The sequence below is a fragment of the Tachyglossus aculeatus genome, chromosome X3 (assembly GCF_015852505.1).
Source record: "Tachyglossus aculeatus isolate mTacAcu1 chromosome X3, mTacAcu1.pri, whole genome shotgun sequence".
NCBI lineage: Eukaryota > Metazoa > Chordata > Mammalia > Monotremata > Tachyglossidae > Tachyglossus > Tachyglossus aculeatus.
Genome location: NC_052099.1, coordinates 32,711,645 through 32,736,296, shown reverse-complemented (window position 1 = coordinate 32,736,296; position 24,652 = coordinate 32,711,645). Strand labels below are relative to the sequence as shown.

The following is a 24,652-nucleotide window of genomic DNA, read 5'->3' as shown; positions in this document are numbered from 1 at the left end:
AAATACAAGTTGGCAACAGATAGAGACGGTCCCGACCCAACAGCGGGCTCACAGTCTAGAAGGGGGAGACAGGGAACAAAACCAAACATACTAACAAAATAAATCGAATAGATATGTACAAGTAAGATAAATAAATAGAGTAATAAATCCGTACAAACGTATATACATATATACAGGTGCTGTGGGGAAGGGAAGGAGGTAAGGCGGGGGGGGAAGCGCTCAATCAATCGTATTTATTGAGCGCTTACCATGTGCAGAGCACTGTACTAAGCGCTTGGGAAGTCCAAGTTGGCAACATCTAGAGACGGTCCCGACCCAACAGCGGGCTCACAGTCTAAAAGGGGAGAGACAGAGAACAAAACCAAACATATTAACAAAATAAAATAAATAGAATAGATAGGTGCAAGTAAAATAAATAAATAGAGTAATAAATCCGTACAAACATATATACAGGTGCTGTGGGGAGGGGAAGGGAAGGAGGTAAGGCGGGGGGGAAGCAATCAATCAATCAATCGTATTTATTGAGCGCTTACCGTGTGCAGAGCACTGTACTAAGCGCTTGGGAAGTCCAAATTGGCAACATCTAGAGACAGTCCCGACCCAACAGCGGGCTCACAGTCTAGAAGGGGGAGACAGAGAACAAAACGAAACATACTAACAAAATAAAATAAATAGAATAGATATGTACAAGTAAAATAAATAAATACAGTAATAAATCCGTACAAACATATATACAGGTGCTGTGGGGAGGGGAAGGGAAGGAGGTAAGGCGGGGGGGAAGCGCTCAATCAATCAATCGTATTTATTGAGTGCTTACTGTGTGCAGGGCACTGGACTAAGCGCTTGGGAAGTCCAAGTTGGCAACATAGAGAGACGGTCCCAACCCAACAGCGGGCTCACAGTCTAAAAGGGGAGAGACAGAGAACAAAACCAAACATATTAACAAAATAAAATAAATAGAATAGAAAGGTACAAGTAAAATAAATAAATAGAGTAATAAATCCGTACAAACATATATACATATATACAGGTGCTGTGGGGAAGGGAAGGAGGTAAGGCGGGGGGAAGCGCTCAATCAATCAATCGTATTTATTGAGCGCTTACTGTGTGCAGAGCACTGTACTAAACGCTTGGGAAATACAAGCTGGCAACATCTAGAGACGGTCCCGACCCAACAGCGGGCTCACAGTCTAAAAGGGGAGAGACAGAGAACAAAACCAAACATATTAACAAAATAAAATAAATAGAATAGATATGTACAAGTAAAATAAATAAATAGATAGATAGAATAATAAATCCATACAAGCATATATACAGGTTTTAGTCCCTGTGGTGTGCTTTTTAATAATGACATATTTAATAACGGCATTTATTAAGCGCTTACTACGTGCCGAGCACTGTTCTGAGCGCTGGGGAGGATACAAGGTGAGCAGGTTGTCCCCTGTGGGGCTCACAGCCTCCATCCCCATTTTACGGATGAGGTCACTGAGGCACGGAGAAGTGAAGTTGCCAGCTTGTACTTCCCAAGCGCTTAGTACAGTGCTCTGCACACAGGAAGCGCTCAGTAAATACGATTGATCGATCAGGTTGTCCCCTGTGGGGCTCACAGTCTTCATCTCCATTTTACAGATGTGGTCACTGAGGCCCGGAGAAGTGAAGTTGCCAACTTGTACTTCCCAAGCGCTCAGTACAGTGCTGTGCACACAGTAAGCGCTCAATAAATGCGACTGATTGATTGATCAGGTTGTCCCATGTGGAGCTCACGGTCTTCATCTCCATTTTACAGATGAGGTCACTGAGGCACAGAGAAGTGAAGTTGCCAATTTGTACTTCCCAAGCGCTTAGTACAGTGCTCTGCACACAGTAAGCGCTCAATAAATACGATTGATTGATTGATCAGCGCTCAATAAATATGATTGATTGATTGATCAGGTTGTCCCCTGTGGGGCTCACAGTCTTCATCTCCATTTTACGGATGAGGTCACTGAGGCCCGGAGAAGTGAAGTTGCCAACTTGTACTTCCCGAGTGCTTAGTACAGTGCTCTGCACACAGTAAGCGCTCAATAAATACGATTGATTGATTGATCAGCGCTCAATAAATATGATTGATTGATCAGGTTGTCCCCTGTGGGGCTCACAGCCTTCATCTCCATTTTACAGATGAGGTCACTGAGGCCCGGAGAAGTGAAGCTGCCAACTTGTACTTCCCAAGCGCTTAGTACAGTGCTCTGCACACAGTAAGCGCTCAATAAATACGATTGATCGATCAGGTTGTCCCCTGTGGGGCTCACAGTCTTCATCTCCATTTTACGGATGAGGTCACTGAGGCCCGGAGAAGTGAAGTTGCCAACTTGTACTTCACAAGCGCTCAGTACAGTGCTCTGCACACAGTAAGCGCTCAATAAATACGATTGAACGAATGAAGTGACTTGCCCAAAGTCACCCAGCTGACTAGTGGCGGAGCCGGGATTTGAACCCAGGACCCCCGACTCCAAAGCCCAGGCTCTTTTCCACTGAGCCACGCTGCGCTTACTATGTGCGGGGCACTGGGCTGAGCACTTGGAAAGCACAAATGGAGACGCCGCGGGGCTCTAGGGGAAAGGGCTCGGGAGTCGGAGGTCGTGGGTTCGAGTCCTGCCTCCGCCACTTAGCTGGGTGACTTTGGGCAAGCCACATCACTTCTCCGGGCCTCAGTTTCCTCATCTGGAAAATGGGGGTGAAGCCCGTGAGCCCCACGTGGGGACAACCTGATCATTCAGTCGTATTTATTGAGCGCTTACTTTGTGCAGAGCACTGGACTAAGGGCTTGGGAAGGCCAAGTTACTTGTACTTGATCAGCTTGTAGCAGCATGGCCCAGCGGAAAGAGCCCGGGCTCGGGAGTCAGAGGTCGTGGGTTCGAATCCCGCCTCCGCCACTTAGCTGGGTGATTTGGGGCAAGCCACTTCACCTCTCCGGGCCTCAGTTCCCTCATCTGGAAAATGGGGGTGAAGCCTGTAAGCCCCCCTGGGGGACAACCTGATCATTCCCTCATTCAATCGTATTTACTGAGCGCTTACTGTGTGCAGAGCACTGTACTAAGCGCTTGGGAAGTCCAAGTTACTTGTACTTGATCAGCTTGTAGCAGCGTGGCTCAGCGGAAAGAGCCCGGGCTCGGGAGTCGGAGGTCGTGGGTTCGAATCCCGCCTCCGCCACTTAGCTGGGTGATTTGGGGCAAGTCACTTCACTTCTCCGGGCCTCAGTTCCCTCATCTGGAAAATGGGGATGAAGCCTGTGAGCCCCACGGGGGGACAACCTGATCATTCCTTCATTCAGTCGTATTTATTGAGCGCTTACTGTGTGCAGAGCACTGGACTAAGTGCTTGGGAAGTGCAAGTTACTTGTACTTGATCAGCTTGACCAGCTTGTAGCAGCGTGGCCCAGTGGAAATCAATCAATCAATCAATCATATTTATTGAGCGCTTACTATGTGCAGAGCACTGGACTAAGCGCTTGGGAAGTACAGATTGGCAACATCTAGAGACAGTCCCTACCCAACAGTGGGCTCACAGTCTAAAAGGGGGAGACAGAGGAAAAAAAAACCAAACATACTAACAAAATAAAATTAATAGAATAGATATGTACAAGTAAAATAAATGAATAGAGTAATAAATATGTACAAACATCTATCCATATATCCAGGTGCCGTGGGGAAGGGAAGGAGGTAAGATGGGGGGCATGGAGAGGGGGACGAGGGGGAGAGGAAGGAAGGGGCTCAGTCTGGGAAGGCCTCCTGGAGGAGGTGAGCTCTCAGTCGCCAATTGTCAGCTGTGAGACTTTGGGCAAGTCACTTCACTTCTCTGGGCCTCAGTTCCCTCATCTGTCAAATGGGGATGAAACTCTGAGCCCCCCGTGGGACAACCTGATCACCTTGCAACCTCCCCAGCGCTTAGAATGGTGCTTGGCACATAGTAAGCGCTCAACGAATGCTCTCTTTATTATTATGTCTGCAGTGTGACCTTGGGCAGGTCACTTCACTTCTCTGGGCCTCAGTTCCCTCATCTGTCAAATGGGGATGAAACTCTGAGCCCCCCGTGGGACAACCTGATCACCTTGTTACCTCCCCAGCGCTTAGAACGGTGCTTGGCGCATAGTAAGCGCTCAATGAATGCTATCATTATTATTATGCCTGCAGTGTGACCTTGGGCAGGTCACTTCACTTCTCTGGGCCTCAGTTCTCTCATCTGTCAAATGGGGATAAGACTGTGAGCCCCCCGTGGGACAACCTGATCACCTTGTTACCTCCCCAGCGCTTAGAACGGTGCTTGGCACGTAGTAAGTGCTCAACAAATGCTGTCATTATTATTATGCCTGCAATGTGACCTTGGGCAGGTCACTTCACTTCTCTGGGCCTCAGTTCCCTCATCTGTCAAATGGGGATGAAACTGTGAGCCCTACATGGGACAACCTGATCACCTTGTAACCTCCCCAGCGCTCAGAACAGTGCTTGACACACAGTAAGCGCTCGACAAGTACCATCATTATTATTATCCAGTGCTTTGCACATAGTAAGCACTTCATTCATTCATCCATTCAATTGTATTTATTGAGCACTTACTGGCACATAGTAAGCACTTCGTTCATTCAGTTGTATTTATTGAGCGCTTACTGTGTGCAGAGCACTGTACTGAGCGCCTGGGAAGTACAAGTTGGCAAAAAATAGAGGTGATAATATTACTAATGATAATAATAATTATTATTAATTAATAAGTAATTAATAAATGTTATTCTTGTTGTTATTTAGAACAGGTGTGGCGTTTTCTGGTTGTTCCAACCAATGTTTCTCTCCCTCCTCACCCCGTTATAGAAAGTAGCGGAGCTCAAAGGCGTTAAAGACACGGTCCCGGGCCCCGCTGCCCCCTCGCCCCCTCATCCCGCCAAGAGAAAAGCTGGCGACGCCGAACTCGACGGAACAAAGAAGAAAAACGGTAAAAGAGGGCACTTTTCATTCATTCATTCACTCAGTCGGATTTATTGAGCGCTTACCGTGTGCAGAGCACTGTACTAAGCGTTTGGGGAAGCAGAAGTTCCCAAGCACCTTTCCCCTACGCCCAACGACGACACTCCTCTCCCATCCTGAACCCAGGGGGTTCGCTCCGCGCCCTGTTCGCTCAATCATTCAGTCGATCGTATTTATTATTAATAATAATAATAATAATGTTGGTTCATTCATTCAATCGTATTTATTGAGCGCTTACCGTGTGCAGAGCACTGGACTAAGCGCTTGGGAAGCAGAAGTTCCCAAGTACCTTTCCCCTGCGCCCAACGACGACACTCCTCTCCCGGCCTGAACGCGGGCGCCCTGTTCGCTCAATCATTCAGTCAATCGTATTTATTAATAATAATAATAATAATACTGTTGGTTCATTCATTCAATCGTATTTATTGAGCGCTTATTGTGTGCAGAGCACTGTACTAAGCGCTTGGGAAGCAGAAGTTCCCAAGCACCTTTCCCCTGCGCCCGACGATGATACTCCTCTCCCAGCCTGAACGCGGGGGGTTCACTCCGCGCCCTGTTCGCTCAATCATTGTCAATCGTATTTATTGTTAATAATAATAATAATAATAATGTTGGTTCATTCATTCAATCGTATTTATTGAGCGCTTACCGTGTGCAGAGCACTGTACTAAGCGCTTGGGAAGCAGAAGTTCCCAAGCACCTTTCCCCTGCGCCCAACGATGACACTCCTCTCCCGGCCTGAACGCGGGCGCCCTGTTCGCTCAATCATTCAGTCAATCGTATTTATTAATAATAATAATAATAATAATGATAATAATACTGTTGGTTCATTCATTCAATCATATTTATTGAGCGCTTACTGTGTGCAGAACACTGTACTAAGCGCTTGGGAAGCACAAGTTCCCAAGCATTTTTCCCCTGCGCCCGACGACGACACTCCTCTCCCGGCCTGGACGCGGGGGGTTTGCTCCGCGCCCTGTTCGCTCAATCATTCAGTCAATCGTATTTATTAACAATAATAATAATAATAATGTTGGTTCATTCATTCAGTCGTATTTATTGAGCACTTACTGTGTGCAGAGCACTGGACTAAGCGCTTGGGAAGCAGAAGTTCCCAAGCACCTTTCCCCTGCGCTCGATGATGATGCTCCTCTCCCGTCCTGAACGCGGGGGGTTCGCTCCGCGCCCTGTTTGCTCAATCATTCAGTCAATCGTATTTATTAATAATAATAATAATAATAATAATAATAATGCTGGTTCATTCATTCAATCGTATTTATTGAGCGCTTACCGTGTGCAGAGCACTGTACTAAGCGCTTGGGAAGTACAAGTCGGCAACATATAGAGACGGTCCCTATTCATTCATTCATTCAATCATATTTATTGAGCGCTTACTGTGTGCAGAGCACTGTACTAAGCGCTTGGAAAGTTAAAGTCGGCAACATCTAGAGACGGTCCCTACCCAACAGTGGGCTCACAGTCTAGAAGGGGGAGACAGAGAACAAAACCAAACGTATTAACAAAGTAAATAGGATAAATATGTACAAGTAAAATAAATAAATAGAGTAATGAATGTGTACAAATATATACATATATATAAATAATAAAATATATAAATTCAATCGTATTTATTGAGCACTTACTGTGTGCAGAGCACTGGACTGAATGCTTGGGAAGTACAAGTTGATAACATCTAGAGATGGTCCCTACCCAACAGCGGGCTCATCATCATCATCAATCATATTTATTGAGCGCTTACTATGTGCAGAGCACTGTACTAAGCGCTTGGGAAGTACAAATTGGCAACATATAGAGACAGTCCCTACCCAACAGTGGGCTCACAGTCTAGAAGGGGGAGACAGAGAACAAAACAAAACATACTAACAAAATAAATAGGATAAATATGTACAAGTAAAATAGAGTAATGAATGTGTACAAATATATACATATATAAATAATGAATAAATAATAAAATATGTAAATTCATTCAATCGTATTTATTGAGTGCTTACTGTGTGCAGAGCACTGTACTAAGCGCTTGGGAAGTACAAATCGGCAACATCTAGAGACGGTCCCTACCCAACAGCGGGCTCACAGTCTAGAAGAGGGAGACAGACAACAAAACAAAACATATTCACAAAATAAGTAGAATAAATATGTACAAATAAAATATATAAATATGTTGCCAACTTGAAGCGCTTAGTCCAGTGCTGTGCACATATTAAGCGCTCAATAAATGCAATTGATGAATAGGGGCCGTCTCTATATGTTGCCTACTTGGACTTCCCAAGCGCTTAGTCCAGTGCTCTGCACACAGTAAGCGCTCAATAAATACAATTGAATGAATGAATGAATAGGGACCGTCCCTATATGTTCCCAGCTTGTACTTCCCAAGCGCTTAGTCCAGTGCTCTGCACACAGTAAGCGCTCAACAAATATGATTGAATGAATAAATGAGTAGGGGCCATCTCTATACGTTACCAAACTGTACTTCCCAAGCGCTTAGTCCAGTGCTCTGCACACAGTAAGCACTCAATAAATATGATTGAATGAATAGGGACCGTCTCTATATGTTGCCCACTTGTACTTCCCAAGCGCTTAGTCCAGTGCTCTGCACACAGTAAGCGCTCAATAAATACGATTGAATGAATGAATGAATAGGGACTGTCTCTCTATGTTGCCAACTTGTACTTCCCAAGCGTGTAGTCTAGTGCTGTGCACACAGTAAGTGCTCAATAAATATGATTGAATGAATGAATAGGGACCGTTTCTATATGTTACGAACTTGTACTTCCCAAGCGCTTAGTGCAGTGCTCTGCACACAGTAAGCACTCAATAAATACGATTGAATGAATGAAAGCGTCTGTCATTTCCCCAGCGACGGCAATCGTTGACTCCATTTGCTCTTGGTCGTTTAACAGGCTCGAGTAACCAGGCACAGGTGTCGTCATCTGGGTAAGTAACCTCCCACTTCTTGGTCCTAGTTCTGGCTCTTCCCCTTAATAATAATAATAATGATGGCATTTATTAAGTGCTTACAATGTGCAGAGCACTGTTCTAAGCGCTGGGGAGGTTACAAGGTGATCAGGTGGTCCCACGGGGGGCTCACAGTCTTCATCCCCATTTGAAAGATGAGGGAACTGAGGCACAGAGAAGTCAAGTGACTTGCCCCCAAATCACCCAGCTGACAGTTGGAGGAGCCGGATTTGAACCCATGACCTCTGACTCCAAAGCCCGGGCTCTTTCCACTGAGCCACGCTCCTTCTCTCGAGTCCGTGGGGATTAAGACTGCGAGCCCCCCGTGGGGCAACCTGATCACCTTGCATCATCCCCAGCACTTAGAACAGTGCTTTGCACATAGTAAGCGCTTAATAAATGCCATCATATGATTATATTATTATCATCATCATCATCATCATTATTACTATCGAAGCAGCATGAGCAGCAGCGTGGCTCAGTGGAAAGAGCCCGGGAAACCTCCCAAGATTTGAACTCCAAAGCCTGGCTTCTTTCCACTGAGCACGCAGTGCTCTGCCTACAGTGCTCAATAAATCCCATCGACTGACAGATATTGTGGTCTTCCAAAGCGCTTAGCGCAGTCCCGTGCACACAGTAAGCGCTCAGTAAGTACGATTGACTGACTGACCTCTGTTGTTGCCCATTGGAGCGCCCGACCTCTTTCTGTAAACAGGACGTTAGGTCTTGGGTTGGGTTTCTAGACCGTGAGCCCACTGCTGGGTAGGGACCGTCTCTATATGTTGCCAACTTGGACTTCCCAAGCGCTTAGTCCAGTGCTCTGCACACAGGAAGCGCTCAATAAATACGATTGAATGAATGAATGCCAGCTTGGACTTCCCAAGCGCTTAGTACTGTGCTCTGCACACAGTAAGCACTTGGGAAGTCCAAGTCGGCAACATCTAGAGACGGTCCCTGCCCATCAGCGGGCTCACAGTCTAGAAGGGGGAGGCAGACAACAAAACAAAACATATTAACAAAATAAAATAAATGGAATAAATATGGACAAGTAAAATTAATAGAGTAATAAATATGTATTCATTCATTCAGTCGTATTTATTGAGCGCTTACTGTGTGCAGAACATGGGACTAAGTGCTTGGGAAGTACAAGTTGGCATTCATTCATTCAATCGCATTTATTGAGCGCTTACTGTGTGCAGAGCACTGTACTAAGCGCTTGGGAAGTCCAAGTTGGCAACATCTAGAGACAGTCCCTACCCAACAGCGGGCTCACAGTTCAGAAGGGGGAGACAGACAACAAAACAAAACATATTAACAAAATAAACAGAATAAATATTTACAAGTAAAATAAATACATGGAGTAATAAATACATACAAACATGTTCATTCAGTCGTATTTACTGTGCGCTTACTGTGTGCAGAGCACTGGACTAAGCGCTTGGGAAGTACAAGTTGACACGTAGAGAGACGGTCCTTACCCAGCAGCGGGCTCACAGTCTAGAAGGGGGAGACAGACAACAAAACAAAACATATTAACAAAATAAATAGAATAAATATGTACAAGTAAAATAAATAGAGTAATAAATGCGTACAAACATATATTCATTTATTCATTCAATCGTATTTATTGAGCGCTTACTGTGTGCAGAGCACGGGACTAAGCGCTTGGGAACTACAAGTCGACAGCATCCAGAGATGGTCCCTACCCAACAGCGGGCTCACAGTTCAGAAGGGGGAGACAGAAAACAAAACCAAACATATTAACAAAATAAAATAGAATAAATATGTACAAACACATATTCATTCATTCATTCAATCATATTTATTGAGCGCTTACTGTGTGCAGAGCACTGTAGTAAGCGCTTGGAAACTACAAGTTGACAGCATCTGGAGACGGTCCCTACCCAACAGCGGGCTCACAGTTTAGAAGGGGAAGACAGACAACAAAACCAAGCATATTAACACAATAAAATAGAATAAATATGTACAAGTAAAATAAATAAGTAATCATAAATATGTACAAACAAATATTCATTCATTCAATCGTATTTATTGAGCACTTACTGTGTGCAGAGCACAGGACTAAGCACTTGGGAAGTACAAGTTGACAACATATAGAGACAGTCCCTACCCAACAGCGGGCTCACAGTTTAGAAGGGGGAGACAGACAACAAAACCAAGCATATTAACAAAATAAAATAGAATAAATACGTACAAGTAAAATAAATAAATAGAGTAATAAATATGTACAAATATATACATATATACAGGTGCTGTGGGGAGGGGAAGGAGGTAAGGCGGGGGGGGGGGGATCCAATCGCAAAGGTGACACAGAAGGAAGCGGGAGAAGAGGAAATGAGGAATTGGAAGCAGCGTGGCTCAGTGGAAAGAGTGAGGGCTTGGGAGTCAGAGGTCATGGGTTCGAATCCCAGCTCTGCCACTTGTCTGCTGTGTGACCTCGGGCAAGCCACTTCACTTCTCTGTGCCTCAGTTACCTCACCTGTAAAATGGGGATTAAGACTGAGCCCCAAGTGGGACAATCTTGTAGCCCCCCCACCAGCACTTAGAACAGTGCTTTGCACATAGTAAGCGCTTAACAAATACCCCCATTATTATTATTAAATGAGGGCTTAGCAGGGAAGGCCTCTCGGAGGAGGCTTGCAGCACCCCCCGAAAAAGGGACGGATTCCAGTTGAACAGCTTTTGTAAAAGGTTTTTTAAAGAAAAAGCAAACCAGCCTGTTTCTCTGTTGCAGATTGCCCACAGACTTTTTTGACAGAGCAGGGAAGGAGTCCGCGAAAGTTTCGGGGCTGTCTTTAATTGCTGCGAGCTGCGGAGAAGAAGAAGAGGAGGAGGAGGATGAAGAGGAGGAAGGAAAAGAAAAGAGCGGCTCTAGCCAAATCTTGCCCAAGGGGCAGAAATCTGAATTTCCTCCTCCCACTCAAGAGAAGGAGGCACCTAGCGGGCTCCCAGCCGGTAACGTCCCCTTTCGTGCCGGGTAAACTGAGGAAGCGTTCTCGGGCCCGCGGTCGCAAAGTCATTTTGGCGATATTGCGCAAACCTGAAGTTTCACCTTTTTCATTCATTCGGTCGGATTTATTGAGCGCCTACTGCGCGCAGAACGCTGTACGAAGCGCTTGGGAAGTCCAAGTGGGCAACAGATAGAGACGGTCCCTACCCGACAGCGGGCTCGCGGTCTAGAAGGGGGAGACGGACGACAAGGCGAAACATGGAGACGGGTGCCAAAATCGGCACAATCAATAGAATTATAGCTATATGCTGCCAACTTGTACTTCCCAAGCGCTTAGTACAGTGCTCTGCACGCAGTAAGCGCTCAATAAATATGATTGAATGAATGAATGAATGGAGACGGGTGTCAAAATTGTCAATAGAATTATAGCTATATGCACATTCAGTTGTATTTATTGAGCGCCTACTGTGTGCAGAGCACTGTACTAAGCGCTTGGGAAGTCCACATTGGCAACAGATAGAGACAGTCCCTACCCGGCAGCGGGCTCACAGTCTAGAAGGGGGAGACGGACGACAAGACAAAACATGGAGACGGGTGTCAAAATCGGCACAATCAATAGAATTGTAGCTATATGCACATTCAATCGTATTTATTGAGCGCTTACTGTGTGCAGAGCACTGTACTAAGCGCTTGGGAAGTCCAAGTGGGCAACAGATAGAGACGGTCCCTACCCAACAACGGGCTCATGGTGTAGAAGGGGGAGACGGATGACAAGACAAAACATGGAGACGGGTGTCAAAATTGTCAGAATCAATAGTATTATAGCTATATGCACATTCAATCATATTTATTGAGCGCTTACTGTGTGCAGAGCACTGGACTAAGCACTTGGGAAGTACAAGTGGGCAACGTATAGAGACGGTCCCTACCCGACAACGGGCTCACGGTCTAGAAGGGGGAGACGGACGACAAGACAGAACATGGAGACGGGTGTCAAAATTGTCAGAATCAATAGAATTATAGCTATATGCACAATTGTCGTATTTATTGAGCGCTTACTGTGTGCAGAGCACTGTACTAAGCGCTTGGGAAGTCCAAGTGGGCAACAGATAGAGACGGTCCCTACCCAACAGTGGGCTCACAGTCTAGAAGAGTTAACAAAATAAAGTAGTAAATATGTACAAGTGAAATAGAGTAATAAATCTGTATCTGTCGACGGCGGGACAGGCAAGAACGAGGCACAGTTTCCCTTGGACTCCCCCTTCTAGACTGTGAGCCCACTGTTGGGTAGGGCCCGTCTCTAGATGTTGCCAACTTGGACTTCCCAAGCGTTTAGTACAGTCCTCTGCACACAGTAAGCACTCAATAAATACGATTGACTGATTGATTGACTCGGGTTTGCGTCCGGAAAAGGCGCCCCGTTGTTGTCCTCAAGCCTCCGCGGTGGCTGGATTTCTGGTGGAAGAGATTTATTATTGACAGTGACTAGCATAAATAAAGTACTTTTTCTCCCTGTGAGTTCCCAAGATAGCTAATAAACGAAAACGTGACCTCCTTTCCATAGATCTTTGACGTTCGGAAGGCGGCGGCAAGATAAGGGGAAGCATGCTCTAGTTTCAGAATCTTTTCGGGAGATTTGGGGTTCGATTGTCCTTTCCAAGCGCTTAGTCCGGTGCTCTGCGCATAGTAGGCGCTCAGTAAATACGATTGAGTGAATGAACGAATCTCTCTGACTTTTGTTTTCTAGATTTCTTCGACACAGGCGGTCCGCCTGCTCCTCTAGTGTCCCATTCTGGGTCGATTCTGAAAGCGGAAATCCAAGAAAAGGAGTTGGAGAGGTAAAGCCGGCGCAAAAAAAAACGTGATCATGAGCCCTCTGTGGGACAGGGACTACATCCAAGCCTATTATCTTGTATAATAATAATAATGATGACATTTAGTAAGCGCTTACTATGTGCAAAGCACCGTTTATTCATTCATTCATTCAATCTCATTTATTGAGCACTTACTGTGTGTGCTTACTGTAATCAATCAATCAATCATATTTATGTTGCCAACTTGTACTTCCCAAGCGCTTAGTACAGTGCTCTGCACACAGTAAGCGCTCAATAAATATGATTGATTGATTGATTGAGCGCTTACTGTGTGCAGAGCACTGTACTAAGCGCTTGGGAAGTCCAAGTCGGCAACATATAGAGACGGTCCCTACCCAACAGTGGGCTCACAGTCTAGAAGGGGGAGACAGACCACAGAACAAAACATATTAACTAAATAAAATAAATAGAATTGATATGTACAAGTAAAATAAATAGAGTAATAAATATGTACAAACATATATACATATATATACTGTAAGCGCTTGAGAAGTCCAAGTTGGCAACATAGAGAGACGGTCCCTATCCAATAGCGGGCTCACAGTCTAGAAGGGGAAGACAGACAACAAAACAAAACGTATTAACAAAATAAAATAAATAGAATCGATATGTACAAGTAAAATAAATAGAGTAGTAAATATGTACAAACATATATACATATTTATACTGTAAGCGCTTGGGAAGTCCAAGTTGGCAACATAGAGAGACGGTCCCTACCCAACAGCGGGCTCACAGTCTAGAAGGGGAAGACAGACAACAAAACAAAACATATTAACAAAATGAAATAAATAGAATCAATATGTGCAAGTAAAATAAATAAATAGAGTAATAAATATGTACAAACATATATACATATATATACTGTAAGCGCTTGGGAAGTCCAAGTTGACAACATACAGAGATGGTCCCTACCCAACAGCGGGCTCACAGTCTAGAAGGGGGAGACAGACAACAAAACAAAACATATTAACAAAATAAAATAAATAGAATTGATATGTACAAGTAAAATAAATAGAGTAATAAATATGTACAAACATATATACATATATATACTGTAAGCGCTTGAGAAGTCCAAGTTGGCAACATAGAGAGACGGTCCCTATCCAATAGCGGGCTCACAGTCTAGAAGGGGAAGACAGACAACAAAACAAAACGTATTAACAAAATAAAATAAATAGAATCGATATGTACAAGTAAAATAAATAGAGTAGTAAATATGTACAAACATATATACATATTTATACTGTAAGCGCTTGGGAAGTCCAAGTTGGCAACATAGAGAGACGGTCCCTACCCAACAGCGGGCTCACAGTCTAGAAGGGGAAGACAGACAACAAAACAAAACATATTAACAAAATGAAATAAATAGAATCAATATGTGCAAGTAAAATAAATAAATAGAGTAATAAATATGTACAAACATATATACATATATATACTGTAAGCGCTTGGGAAGTCCAAGTTGACAACATACAGAGATGGTCCCTACCCAACAGCGGGCTCACAGTCTAGAAGGGGGAGACAGACAACAAAACAAAACATATTAACAAAATAAAATAAATAGAATCGATATGTACAAGTAAAATAAATAGAGTAATAAATATGTACAAACATATATACATATATATACTGTAAGCGCTTGGGAAGTCCAAGTTGGCAACATAGACGGTCCCTACCCAACAGCGGGCTCACAGTCTAGAAGGGGGAGACAGACAACAAAACAAAACATATTAACAAAATAAAATAAATAGAATCAATATGTACAAGTAAAATAAATAGAGTAATAAATATGTACAAACATATACACACATATACATATATATACTGTAAGCACTTGGGAAGTCCAAGTTGGCAACATACAGAGATGGTCCCTACCCAACAGCGGGCTCACGGAGACAGACAACAAAACAAAACATATTAACAAAATAAAATGAATAGCATAGATATGTACAAGTAAAATAAATAAATAAATAGAGTAATAAATATGTACAAACATATATACATATAATATACATATATATACTGTAAGCACTTGGGAAGTCCAAGTTGGCAACATCTAGAGACGGTCCCTACCCAACAGCGGGCTCACAGTCTAGAAGGGGGAGGGAGACCACAAAACAAAACATATTAACAAAATAAAATAAATAGAATAGATATGTGCAAGTAAAATAAATGAATAGAGTAATAAATATGTACAAACATATATACATATAATATACATATATATACTGTAAGCGCTTGGGAAGTCCAAGTTGGCAACATCTAGAGACGGTCCCTACCCAACAGCGGGCTCACAGTCTAGAAGGGGGAGACAGACCACAAAGCAAAACATATTAACAAAATAAAATAAATAGAATAGATATGTGCAAGTAAAATAAATAAATAAATAGAGTAATAAATATGTACAAACATATATACTTACATATATATACTGTAAGCGCTTGGGAAGTCCAAGTTGGCAACATCTAGAGACGGTCCCTACCCAACAGCGGGCTCACAGTCTAGAAGGGGGAGACAGACCACAAAACAAAACATATTAACAAAATAAAATAAATGGAATAGATATGTGCAAGTAAAATAAATAAATAAATAGAGTAATAAATATGTACAAACATATATACATATAATATACATATATATCCTGTAAGCGCTTGGGAAGTCCAAGTTGGCAACATCTAGAGACGGTCCCGACCCAACAGCGGGCTCACGGTCTAGAAGGGGGAGACAGACAACAAAACAAAACATATTAACAAAATAAAATAAATAGAATAGATATGTGCAAGTAAAATGAATAAATAGAGTAATAAATATGTACAAACATATATACATACATATACATATATATACTGTAAGCGCTTGGGAAGTCCAAGTTGGCAACATCTAGAGACGGTCCCTACCCAACAGCGGGCTCACCATCTAGAAGGGGGAGACAGACAACAAAACAAAACTTATTAGCAAAATAAAATAAGTAGAATCGATATGTGCAAGTAAAATAAATAAATAGAGTAATAAATATGTACAAACATATATACATATATATACTGTAAGCACTTGGGAAGTCCAAGTTGGCACCATCTAGAGACGGTCCCTACCCAACAACGGGCTCACGGTCTAGAAGGGGGAGACAGACCACAAAACAAAACATACTAACAAAATAAAATAAATAGAATCGATATGTGCAAGTAAAATAAATAAATAAATAGACTAATAAATATGTACAAACTTATATACAGGGGCTGTGGGGAGGGGAAGGAGGGAGGGAGGGGAGATGGGGAGAAGAAGGAAGGGGCTCAGTGCCGCAATCAATGCCTACGTACTTAGATCTGTAGCCTTTAAGCACTTGATATTCATCCCATCCTCACCCCCACAGTACTTATGTACCGAGCCGTAATTTATTTGAATGTACATCTCCCCTTCGAGATTCGTGGGCGGGGAACATGTTTACCAACTCTGTGGTACTTTCCCAGGTGCCTAGTACAGTATGCTGTGCTCAGTAAATACCACTGATTGACTGGCTGATGGAGGTGTGGGGGCTCAGAGCTGCTTTTGTCGTCTGTCTCCCCCTTCTAGACTGTGAGCCCACTGTTGGGTAGGGACCGTCTCTAGATGTTGCCAACTTGGACTTCCCAAGCGCTTAGTACAGTGCCCTGCACACAGTAAGCGCTCAATAAATACGATTGATTGATTGATTGCTTGCCTAGTTGCTTCACAAAGAAAAAACATCTTTCCTGTTTTCAACAGCAGGCACCCTGCACCTGTATAAAATTTAGGATGGGGAGATAATAATAATCATAATAATAATAATGGCATTTGTTAAGCTCTTACTATGTGCAAAGCACTGTTCTAAGCGCTGGGCGGGGTACAAGGTGATCAAGTTGTCCCACGTGGGGCTCACAGTTTTAATCCCCATTTTACAGATGAGGCAACTGAGGCTCAGAGAAGTTAAGTGACTTGCCTAAGGTCACACAACAGACATGTGGCGGAGCCAGGATTCGAGCCCGTGACCTCGGACTCCAAAGCCCAGGCTCTTTCCACTGAGCCGCGCTGCTTGGTTTCCTGGTTACCCTGACTTGGTTTCCCCACAACTCAGTTAAGGCGTTAGGGTGTCAGACTTAGGGTGTCCCCCCTCTAAGCGCTGGGGGGATACAAAGTGATGAGGTTGTCCCACGGGGGGCTCACAGTCTTCATCCCCATTTGACAGATGAGGTCACTGAGGCCCAGAGAGGTGAAGTGACTTGCCCGAAGTCACCCAGCTGACAGTTGGCGGAGCCGGGATTTGAACCCGGCTCTGGACTGTGAGCCCGCTGTTTGGTAGGGACCGTCTCTATATGTTGCCAACTTGGACTTCCCAAGCGCTTAGTACAGTGCTCTGCACACAGTAAGCGCTCAGTAAATACAATTGAATGAATGAAATGCTCTGCACACAGTAAGCGCTCAGTAAATGCGATTGAATGAATGAATGAATGAAATGCTCTGCACACAGTAAGCGCTCAATAAATACGATTGAATGAATGAATGAGCCCATAACCTCTGACTCCAAAGCCCGGGCTCTTTCCACTGAGCCACGCTGCTTCTCCACCCCAGCGCTTAGTGCAGCGCCTGCCACTTAGTAAACGCTTAAGCAGCGTGGCTCAATGGAAAGAGCCCGGACTTTGGAGTCAGAGGTCAGGGGTTCGAATCCCGGCTCCGCCACCTGTCTGCTGTGTGACCTTGGGCAAGTCCCTTCACTTCTCTGGGCCTCAGTTACCTCATCTGGAAAATGGGGATGAAGACTGGGAGCCCCCCATGGGACAACCTGATCCCCTTGTAACCTCCCCAGCGCTTAGAACAGTGCTTGGCACATAGTAAGGGCTTAATAAATGCCATCATTATTATTATTATTATTATTAATAAATACCACAGTTGTTGCTATAAGCAGTAATATAATTCGAACCTCTCCACCTCACCGACTCTCTCAACCTTTCAGGAAGGAAAACACTGCCGAAGCTTTACCGGAGGGTTTCTTTGACGACCCTGAAGTGGATGCCAAGGTAAGTGGAAGACGTTTGCTGGCCGTTGCCGCCGCGCCCCGAGGGCTCATACCAAGCCTCTTTCGGGGGACACGGTGGGACGCAAGCGGACCGCCCCCCCAGACATTCGATGCATCCTCCAAGCCAGTTGGTAGACTTCCAAATTCATTCATTCATTCGTATTTATTGAGCGCTTACTGTGTGCAGAGCACTGGACTAAGCGCTTGGGAAGTCCAAGTTGGCAACATAGAGAGACGGTCCCTATTCATTCATTCATTCAGCCGTATTTATTGAGCGCTTACTGTGTGCAGAGCACTGGACTAAGCGCTTGGGAAATACAAGTTGGGAACATAGAGAGACGGTCCCTATTCATTCATTCATTCAATGGTACGTATTGAGCGCCTACCGTGTGCAGAGCACTGGACTAAGCGCTTGGGAAGTCCAAGTCGGCAACATAGAGAGACGGTCCCTATTCATTCATTCATTCAGCCGTATTTATTGAGCACTTACTGTGTGCAGAGCACTGGACTAAGCGCTTGGGAAGTCCAAGTTGGGAACATAGAGAGACGGTCCCTATTCATTCATTCATTCAACCGTATTTATTGAGCACTTACTGTGTGCAGAGTACTGGACTAAGCGCTTGGGAAGTCCAAGTTGGCAACATAGACGGTCCCTATTCATTCATTCATTCAATCGTATTTGAACCCATGACCTCTGACTCCAAATCCCAGGTTCTTTCCACCGAGCCACGCTGCTTCTCCATGGACCGCGAGGTCTTCAGACTTCCTCCTCGGACTCCTCCCAAAGCCAAACGGAGCCCCCCGCGCCGCTTCCCCATCTTTGGGAGCCCCTTTTCTCGGAAAACCGTCCCTCACCGCCCTCGCTTTCCTTCCTCCAGGTCCGCAAGGTGGACGCTCCGAAGGACCAGATGGACAAAGAGTGGGATGAGTTTCAGAAGGCCATGAGGCAGGTCAACACGGTAGGTCCCGCATTCCCCCTCCGACTGGAGCCGCTCTGCCCGGAACGGGAGGTGGGAAGCTTGGGAAGCTTGCGGCAGACGGAGTTTGGAGAAGCAGGGCGGCCTAGAGGGTAGAGCCCAGGCCTTCGAGGCAGAAGGACCTGGGTTCTAATCCCAGCTCCGCCGCTTGTCCAGTCCATCAATCAATCAATCGTATTTATTGAGCGCTTACTGTGTGCAGAGCACTGTACTAAGCGCTTGGGAAGTACAAGTTGGCAACATATAGAGACGTTCCCTACCCAACAGTGGGCTCACAGTCGAGAAGACTGTCCGTTGGGAGACCTGGGACAAGCCACTTCGCTTCTCTGGGCCTCAGTTCCCTCCTCTACAAAATGGGGATTGAGACCCGTGTCTATGTTTGTACATATTTATTACTCTATTATTATTTGTACATATTGTATTTTATTTTGTTAATATGTTTTGTTGCTGTTGTTTTGAGCCCCTTCCTTCCTCTCCCCCTCGTCCCCCTCTCCATCCCCCCCATCTTACCCCCTTCCCTTCCCCACAGCACCTGTATATATGTATATATGTTTGTACATATTTATTACTCTATTTTACTTGTACATATCTATTCTATTTTATTTTGTTAGTATGTTTGGTTTTGTTCTCCGTCTCCCCCTTTTAGACTGTGAGCCCTCTGTTGGGTAGGGACTGTCTCTATATGTTGCCAATTTGTACTTCCCAAGCGCTTAGTACAGTGCTCTGCACACAGTAAGCGCTCAATAAATACGATTGATGATGATGATGATGATGATATGTTTGTACATATTTATTACTCTATTTTATTTGTACATATTTATTCTATTTATTTTATTTTGTTAATATGTTTTGTCGCTGTTGTTTTGAGCCCCTTCCTTCCTCTCCCCCTCGTCCCCCTCTCCAGCCCCCCATCTTACCTCCTTCCCTTCCCCACAGCACCTGTATATATGTACATATGTTTGTACATATTTATTACTCTATTTGTTTTACTTGTACATATCTATTCGATTTATTTTATTTTGTTAGTATGTTTGGTTTTGTTCTCCGTCTCCCCCTTTTAGACTGTGAGCCCACTGTTGGGTAGGGACTGTCTCTATATGTTGCCAATTTGTACTTCCCAAGCGCTTAGTCCAGTGCTCTGCACACAGTAAGCGCTCAATAAATACGATTGATGATGATGATGATGATATGTTTGTACATATTTATTACTCTATTTTATTTGTACATATTTATTGTATTCATTTTATTTTGTTAATATGTTTTGTTGCTGTTGTTTTGAGCCCTCTTCCTTCCTCTCCCCCTCGTCCCCCTCTCCATCCCCCCCATCTTACCTCCTTCCCTTCCCCACAGCACCTGTATATATGTTTGTACAGATTTATTACTCTACTTATTTATTTTACTTGTACATATCTATTCTATTTATTTTATTTTGTTAGTATGTTTGGTTTTGTTCTCCGTCTCCCCCTTTTAGACTGTGAGCCCACTGTTGGGTAGGGACTGTCTCTATATGTTGCCAACTTGGACTTAGTCCAGTGCTTAGTACAGTGCTGTGCACACAGTAAGTGCTCAATAAATACGATTGATTGATTGATTGTTCTGTTTTGTCCCCTTTTAGACTGTGAGCTCACTGTTGGGTAGGGACCGTTTCTATATGTTGCCAGCTTGTACTTCCCAAGCATTTAGTACAGTGCTGTGCACACAGTAAGCGCTCAATAAATACGATTGAATGAATGAATGAATGCTGTGAGCCCACTGTTGGGTAGGGACCATCTCTATCTGTTCCCAACTTGTACTTCCCAAGCGCTTAATACAGTGCTCTGCACACAGTAAGTGCTCAATAAATACAATTGAATGAATGAATGAATGAATACTGTGAGCCCACTGTTGGGTAGGGACCGTCTCTATCTGTTCCCAACTTGTTTTTCCCAAGCGCTTAGTCCAGTGCTCTGCACACAGTAAGCGCTCAGTAAATACAATTGATTGATTGATTGACTCTATCCCAGCGATGTGCTTGACACATAGGAAGTGTTGAACAAATAACATCATCGTTATTATCACTGTTATTAGCTTGGAAGCCTCAGGGGCAGCAGAACTGTGCCAGGGGTGGCCGAGAGTGGCAACGAGGTCTTTGACGCGGGCGGCCGGGGGTTTGGTCGGAGCCAAGGTGCTCAACTAAGCGCTTAGTACAGCGCTGTGCACACAGTAAGCGCTCAATAGATACGACTGAATGAATGAACCAGAGAGGTTTGGGGTGGTGAAAAGCAGGGATGGGGATTGAGACCGTGAGCCCCACGTGGGACAGGGGACCGTGTCCACCCCGATTGGCTCGTGTCCACCCCAGCGTCTAGTACAGTGCCTGGGCTAAAATAAGCGCTTAACAGATACTACCATAATTATTAGTCCTCCAAGCGGTTCCGGTCTGCATTCCTGGGGTATTTTGAAGGAATAGACTTTACTGTGAGCCCACTGTTGGGTAGGGACTGTCTCTATATGTTGCCAATTTGTACTTCTCAAGCGCTTAGTACAGTGCTCTGCACACAGGAAGCGCTCAATAAATGCGATTGATGATGAAAGGGCGCTGGGAGGGGGAGTGAGGCCGCTTACCGTGTCCTGATTTAGATTTCAGAAGCCATAGTGGCGGAAGAGGACGAGGAGGGGCGCCTGGATCGGCAGATTGGTGAAATCGATGAACAGATGTAAGTCGCCCCGCTAGGGAGACCCCAAAGCCCTTCCTCTGGGGCGTTCAGTACAGACTCGCGGGGGGCCGGGGTTCTCAGGCTCACTCTGAGCGGTCCCCGTTATCAGATCAGCAGACGGCGGAGCCGTGTGTCGATGGAAATCCATGGCCCAGCCTGCCGTCAGTGGGATAGAGGGCAGAGTGCACTGTACTGAGCGCTTGGGAGAGTACAAAACAAGATGAGCAGACGCTTTCCCTGCCCACAACGAGCTCACCGTCTAGAGGGGGAGACAGGCGTCGACAAGAACGCGTTTTTCTAAGGTAAACTTACCTTCACGTCAGTTTCCCCCTCTAGACTGTTAGCCCGTTGTGGGCAGGGAGCGTCTGCTCATTCTGTTGTACCCTCCCAAGTGCTCAGTAAAGTGCTCTGCACGGGGTAAGCACTCAGGAAAAACCGTTGATGGATTGAGAGTCGGAAGGGCCTGGGTTCTAATCCTAACTCCGTCACTTGTCTACCGCGAGTCCTGGGGCAAGGGAACAAAAGTTTGGGCAAGCGAGTGAGGGCTTAAATAGAGTACGTGGGCGGAAGTGCTGTAGGTGATTTGGGGCTGGGGTTATCGGGGGGAAATGGTGCGGATAATAATAATAATGATGGCATTTATTAAGCGCTTACTATGTGCAAAGCACTGTTCTAAGCGCTGAGGAGCTTACCAGGTGATCAGGTTGTCCCACGGGGGGCTCACGGTCTTAATCCCTATTTTACAGATGAGGTCACTGAGGCACAGGGAAGTTGTGACTTGCCCAAAGTCACCCAGCTGACAGTTGGCGGAGCCGGGATTTGAACCCGTGACCTCTGACTCCAAAGCCCGGGCTCTTTTCCACTGAGCCATGCTGCTCAGCAGATCGCGCTGCGGATCTGATACGGGGAGCTGATCTGCCTCGCTCTTCTCCCCCATCTACTGAAGAACCCCGTGTCGTAGTCAACCCTGCGGCTTCGACTGCGTGGTTCAGTGGAAAGAGCCCGGGCTTTGGAGTCAGAGGTCATGAGTTCAAATCCCGGCTCTGCCAATTGCCAGCTGTGTGACTTTGGGCAGGTCTCTTCTCTGGACCTCAGTTACCTCATCTGGAAAACGGGGATGAAGACTGTGAGCCCCCCGTGGGACAACCTCATCACCTTGTAACCTCCCCAGTGCTTAGAACGGTGCTTTGCACATAATAAGTGCTTAATAAATGCTATCATTATTATTATTATTATTATTATTACGCTTGCCGCCGCTTCTTCCTGCCCAACTGCCTCTGGCTAAGTTGGATGATGATAATGATAGTATTTGTTGAGTGCTTACTATATGCCAAGTTATTTAGAGTTGTTTAGAGAAGCAGTGTGGCTCAGTGGGAAAGAGCCCGGGCTCTGGAGTCAGAGGTCCTGAGTTCAAATCCCGGCTCTGCCAATTGCCAGCTGTGTGACTTTGGGCAAGTCACTTCTCTGTGCCTCAGTTCCCTCATCTGGAAAATGGGGATGAAGACTGTGAGCCCCCCGTGGGACAACCTGATCACCTTGTAACCTCCCCAGCGCTTAGAACGGTGCTTTGCACATAGTAAGTGCTTAATAAATGCTATCATTATTATTACTACTCTCGCTGCCGCTTCTTCCTGCCCAACTGCCCCTGGCTAAGTTGGATGATGATAATGATAGTATTTGTTGAGTGCTTACTATATGCCAAGTTATTTAGAGTTGTTGAGAGAAGCAGCGTGGCTCAGTGGGAAAGAGCCCGGGCTTTGGAGTCAGAGGTCATGGGTTCGAATCCCGGCTCCGCCAATTAGCTGTGTGACTTTGGGCAAGTCACTTTACTTCTTTGGGCCTCAGTTACCTCGCCTGTAAAATGGGGATGAAGACTGCGAGCCCCCCTGTGGGACAACCTGATCATCTTGTAGCCTCTCCAGCGCTTAGAACGGTGCTTTGCACATAGTAAGTGCTTAATAAATGCCATTATTATTATTATTATCTTGTAACCTCTCCAGCGCTTAGAACAGTGCTTTGCACATAGTAAGTGCTTAATAAATGCCATTATTATTATTATTATCTTGTAACCTCTTCAGCGCTTAGAACAGTGCCTTGCACATAGTAAGTGCTTAATAAATGCCATTATTATTATCTTGTAACCTCTCCAGCGCCTAGAACAGTGCTTTGCACATAGTAAGCGCTTCATAAATGCCATTATTACTAAGCACTGTTCTAAGCACTGTGTTAGATGCAGGGTACTCAGGATGTCCCACGTGGGGCTCCCAGGCCCAGTCCCCATTTTACAGATGAGGTCACCGAGGCCCAGAGAAGTGGCTTTCACTCAGTCGTATTTATGGAATCGGGTTCGAATCCCGGCTCCACCGCAAGTCTGCTGTGTGACCTCGGGCAAGTCACTTAACTTCTCTGAGCCTCAGTGACCTCATCTGTAAAAATGGGGATTTAAGACTGGGAGCCCCATGTGGGACAACTTGATCACATTGTATCCCCCCCCCAGTGCTCAGAACAGTGCTTGGCACATAGTAAGCGCTTAACAAATGCCATTATTATTATTATTATTATTATTATTATTATTATTGAGCGCTTACTGTGTGCAGAGCAGAGTCACCCAGCTTGCCCCAAGTCACCCAGCTGACAAGTGGCGGAGCCGGGATTCCCAAGCCTTTTTCCAGGGCAGACCCTCAGGCCAGCAGGACGGGGAGGGAGAGAGATGCCGGCTGACGGAGATTCCTGCTTCCGCAGAGAATGTTACCGGAGGATCGAAGCCCTGCGGCACCGCCAGGACGTTTTCAAGGACAAGCTGAGGGAATCCCTGCTGCTAAGAGCGGCCCAGGACCAAGCCGACGACGACAACTCCGGCAGCGAGGACGACGGGGAACTGCGGGATTTGCTGTCCCAGGATTGGCGGGTGAAGGGGACCCTTTTGTAGGCCAGGAACCCGGGACCCAAATCCCCCAGGAGGGTGGGGGCCTGACAACATCTCCCCCCCCCGGGGCGGTTTTCACACCCAAGACCCCAGCTTTTGGTCCCCGGGTGAGTCGGGGGACTGCGGAGGCGCCTTTCTGTAAATAACGTCCAACCAGGCTAACTGTTAAACTTCACTATTAAATCCTAGCATCCGTTTGGCCAAAA

General features: G+C 45.4%; 1 protein-coding gene across 1 annotated transcript in view; it reads left to right on the top strand.

Annotated features, from left to right (window-relative positions):
* The window catches only part of ZNF830 (zinc finger protein 830), a 30,139-nt gene extending 5,487 nt beyond the window's left edge, over nucleotides 1-24,652 (top strand). Inside the window, exons 3-10 of the mRNA XM_038770344.1 lie at nucleotides 4,845-4,965; nucleotides 7,919-7,952; nucleotides 10,729-10,949; nucleotides 12,692-12,782; nucleotides 17,785-17,848; nucleotides 18,726-18,806; nucleotides 21,444-21,520; nucleotides 24,263-24,652. Coding sequence (XP_038626272.1) covers nucleotides 4,845-4,965; nucleotides 7,919-7,952; nucleotides 10,729-10,949; nucleotides 12,692-12,782; nucleotides 17,785-17,848; nucleotides 18,726-18,806; nucleotides 21,444-21,520; nucleotides 24,263-24,449 — 876 coding nt within the window. The 3' untranslated portion in view covers nucleotides 24,450-24,652. The remainder of the gene's footprint in view (nucleotides 1-4,844; nucleotides 4,966-7,918; nucleotides 7,953-10,728; nucleotides 10,950-12,691; nucleotides 12,783-17,784; nucleotides 17,849-18,725; nucleotides 18,807-21,443; nucleotides 21,521-24,262) is intronic.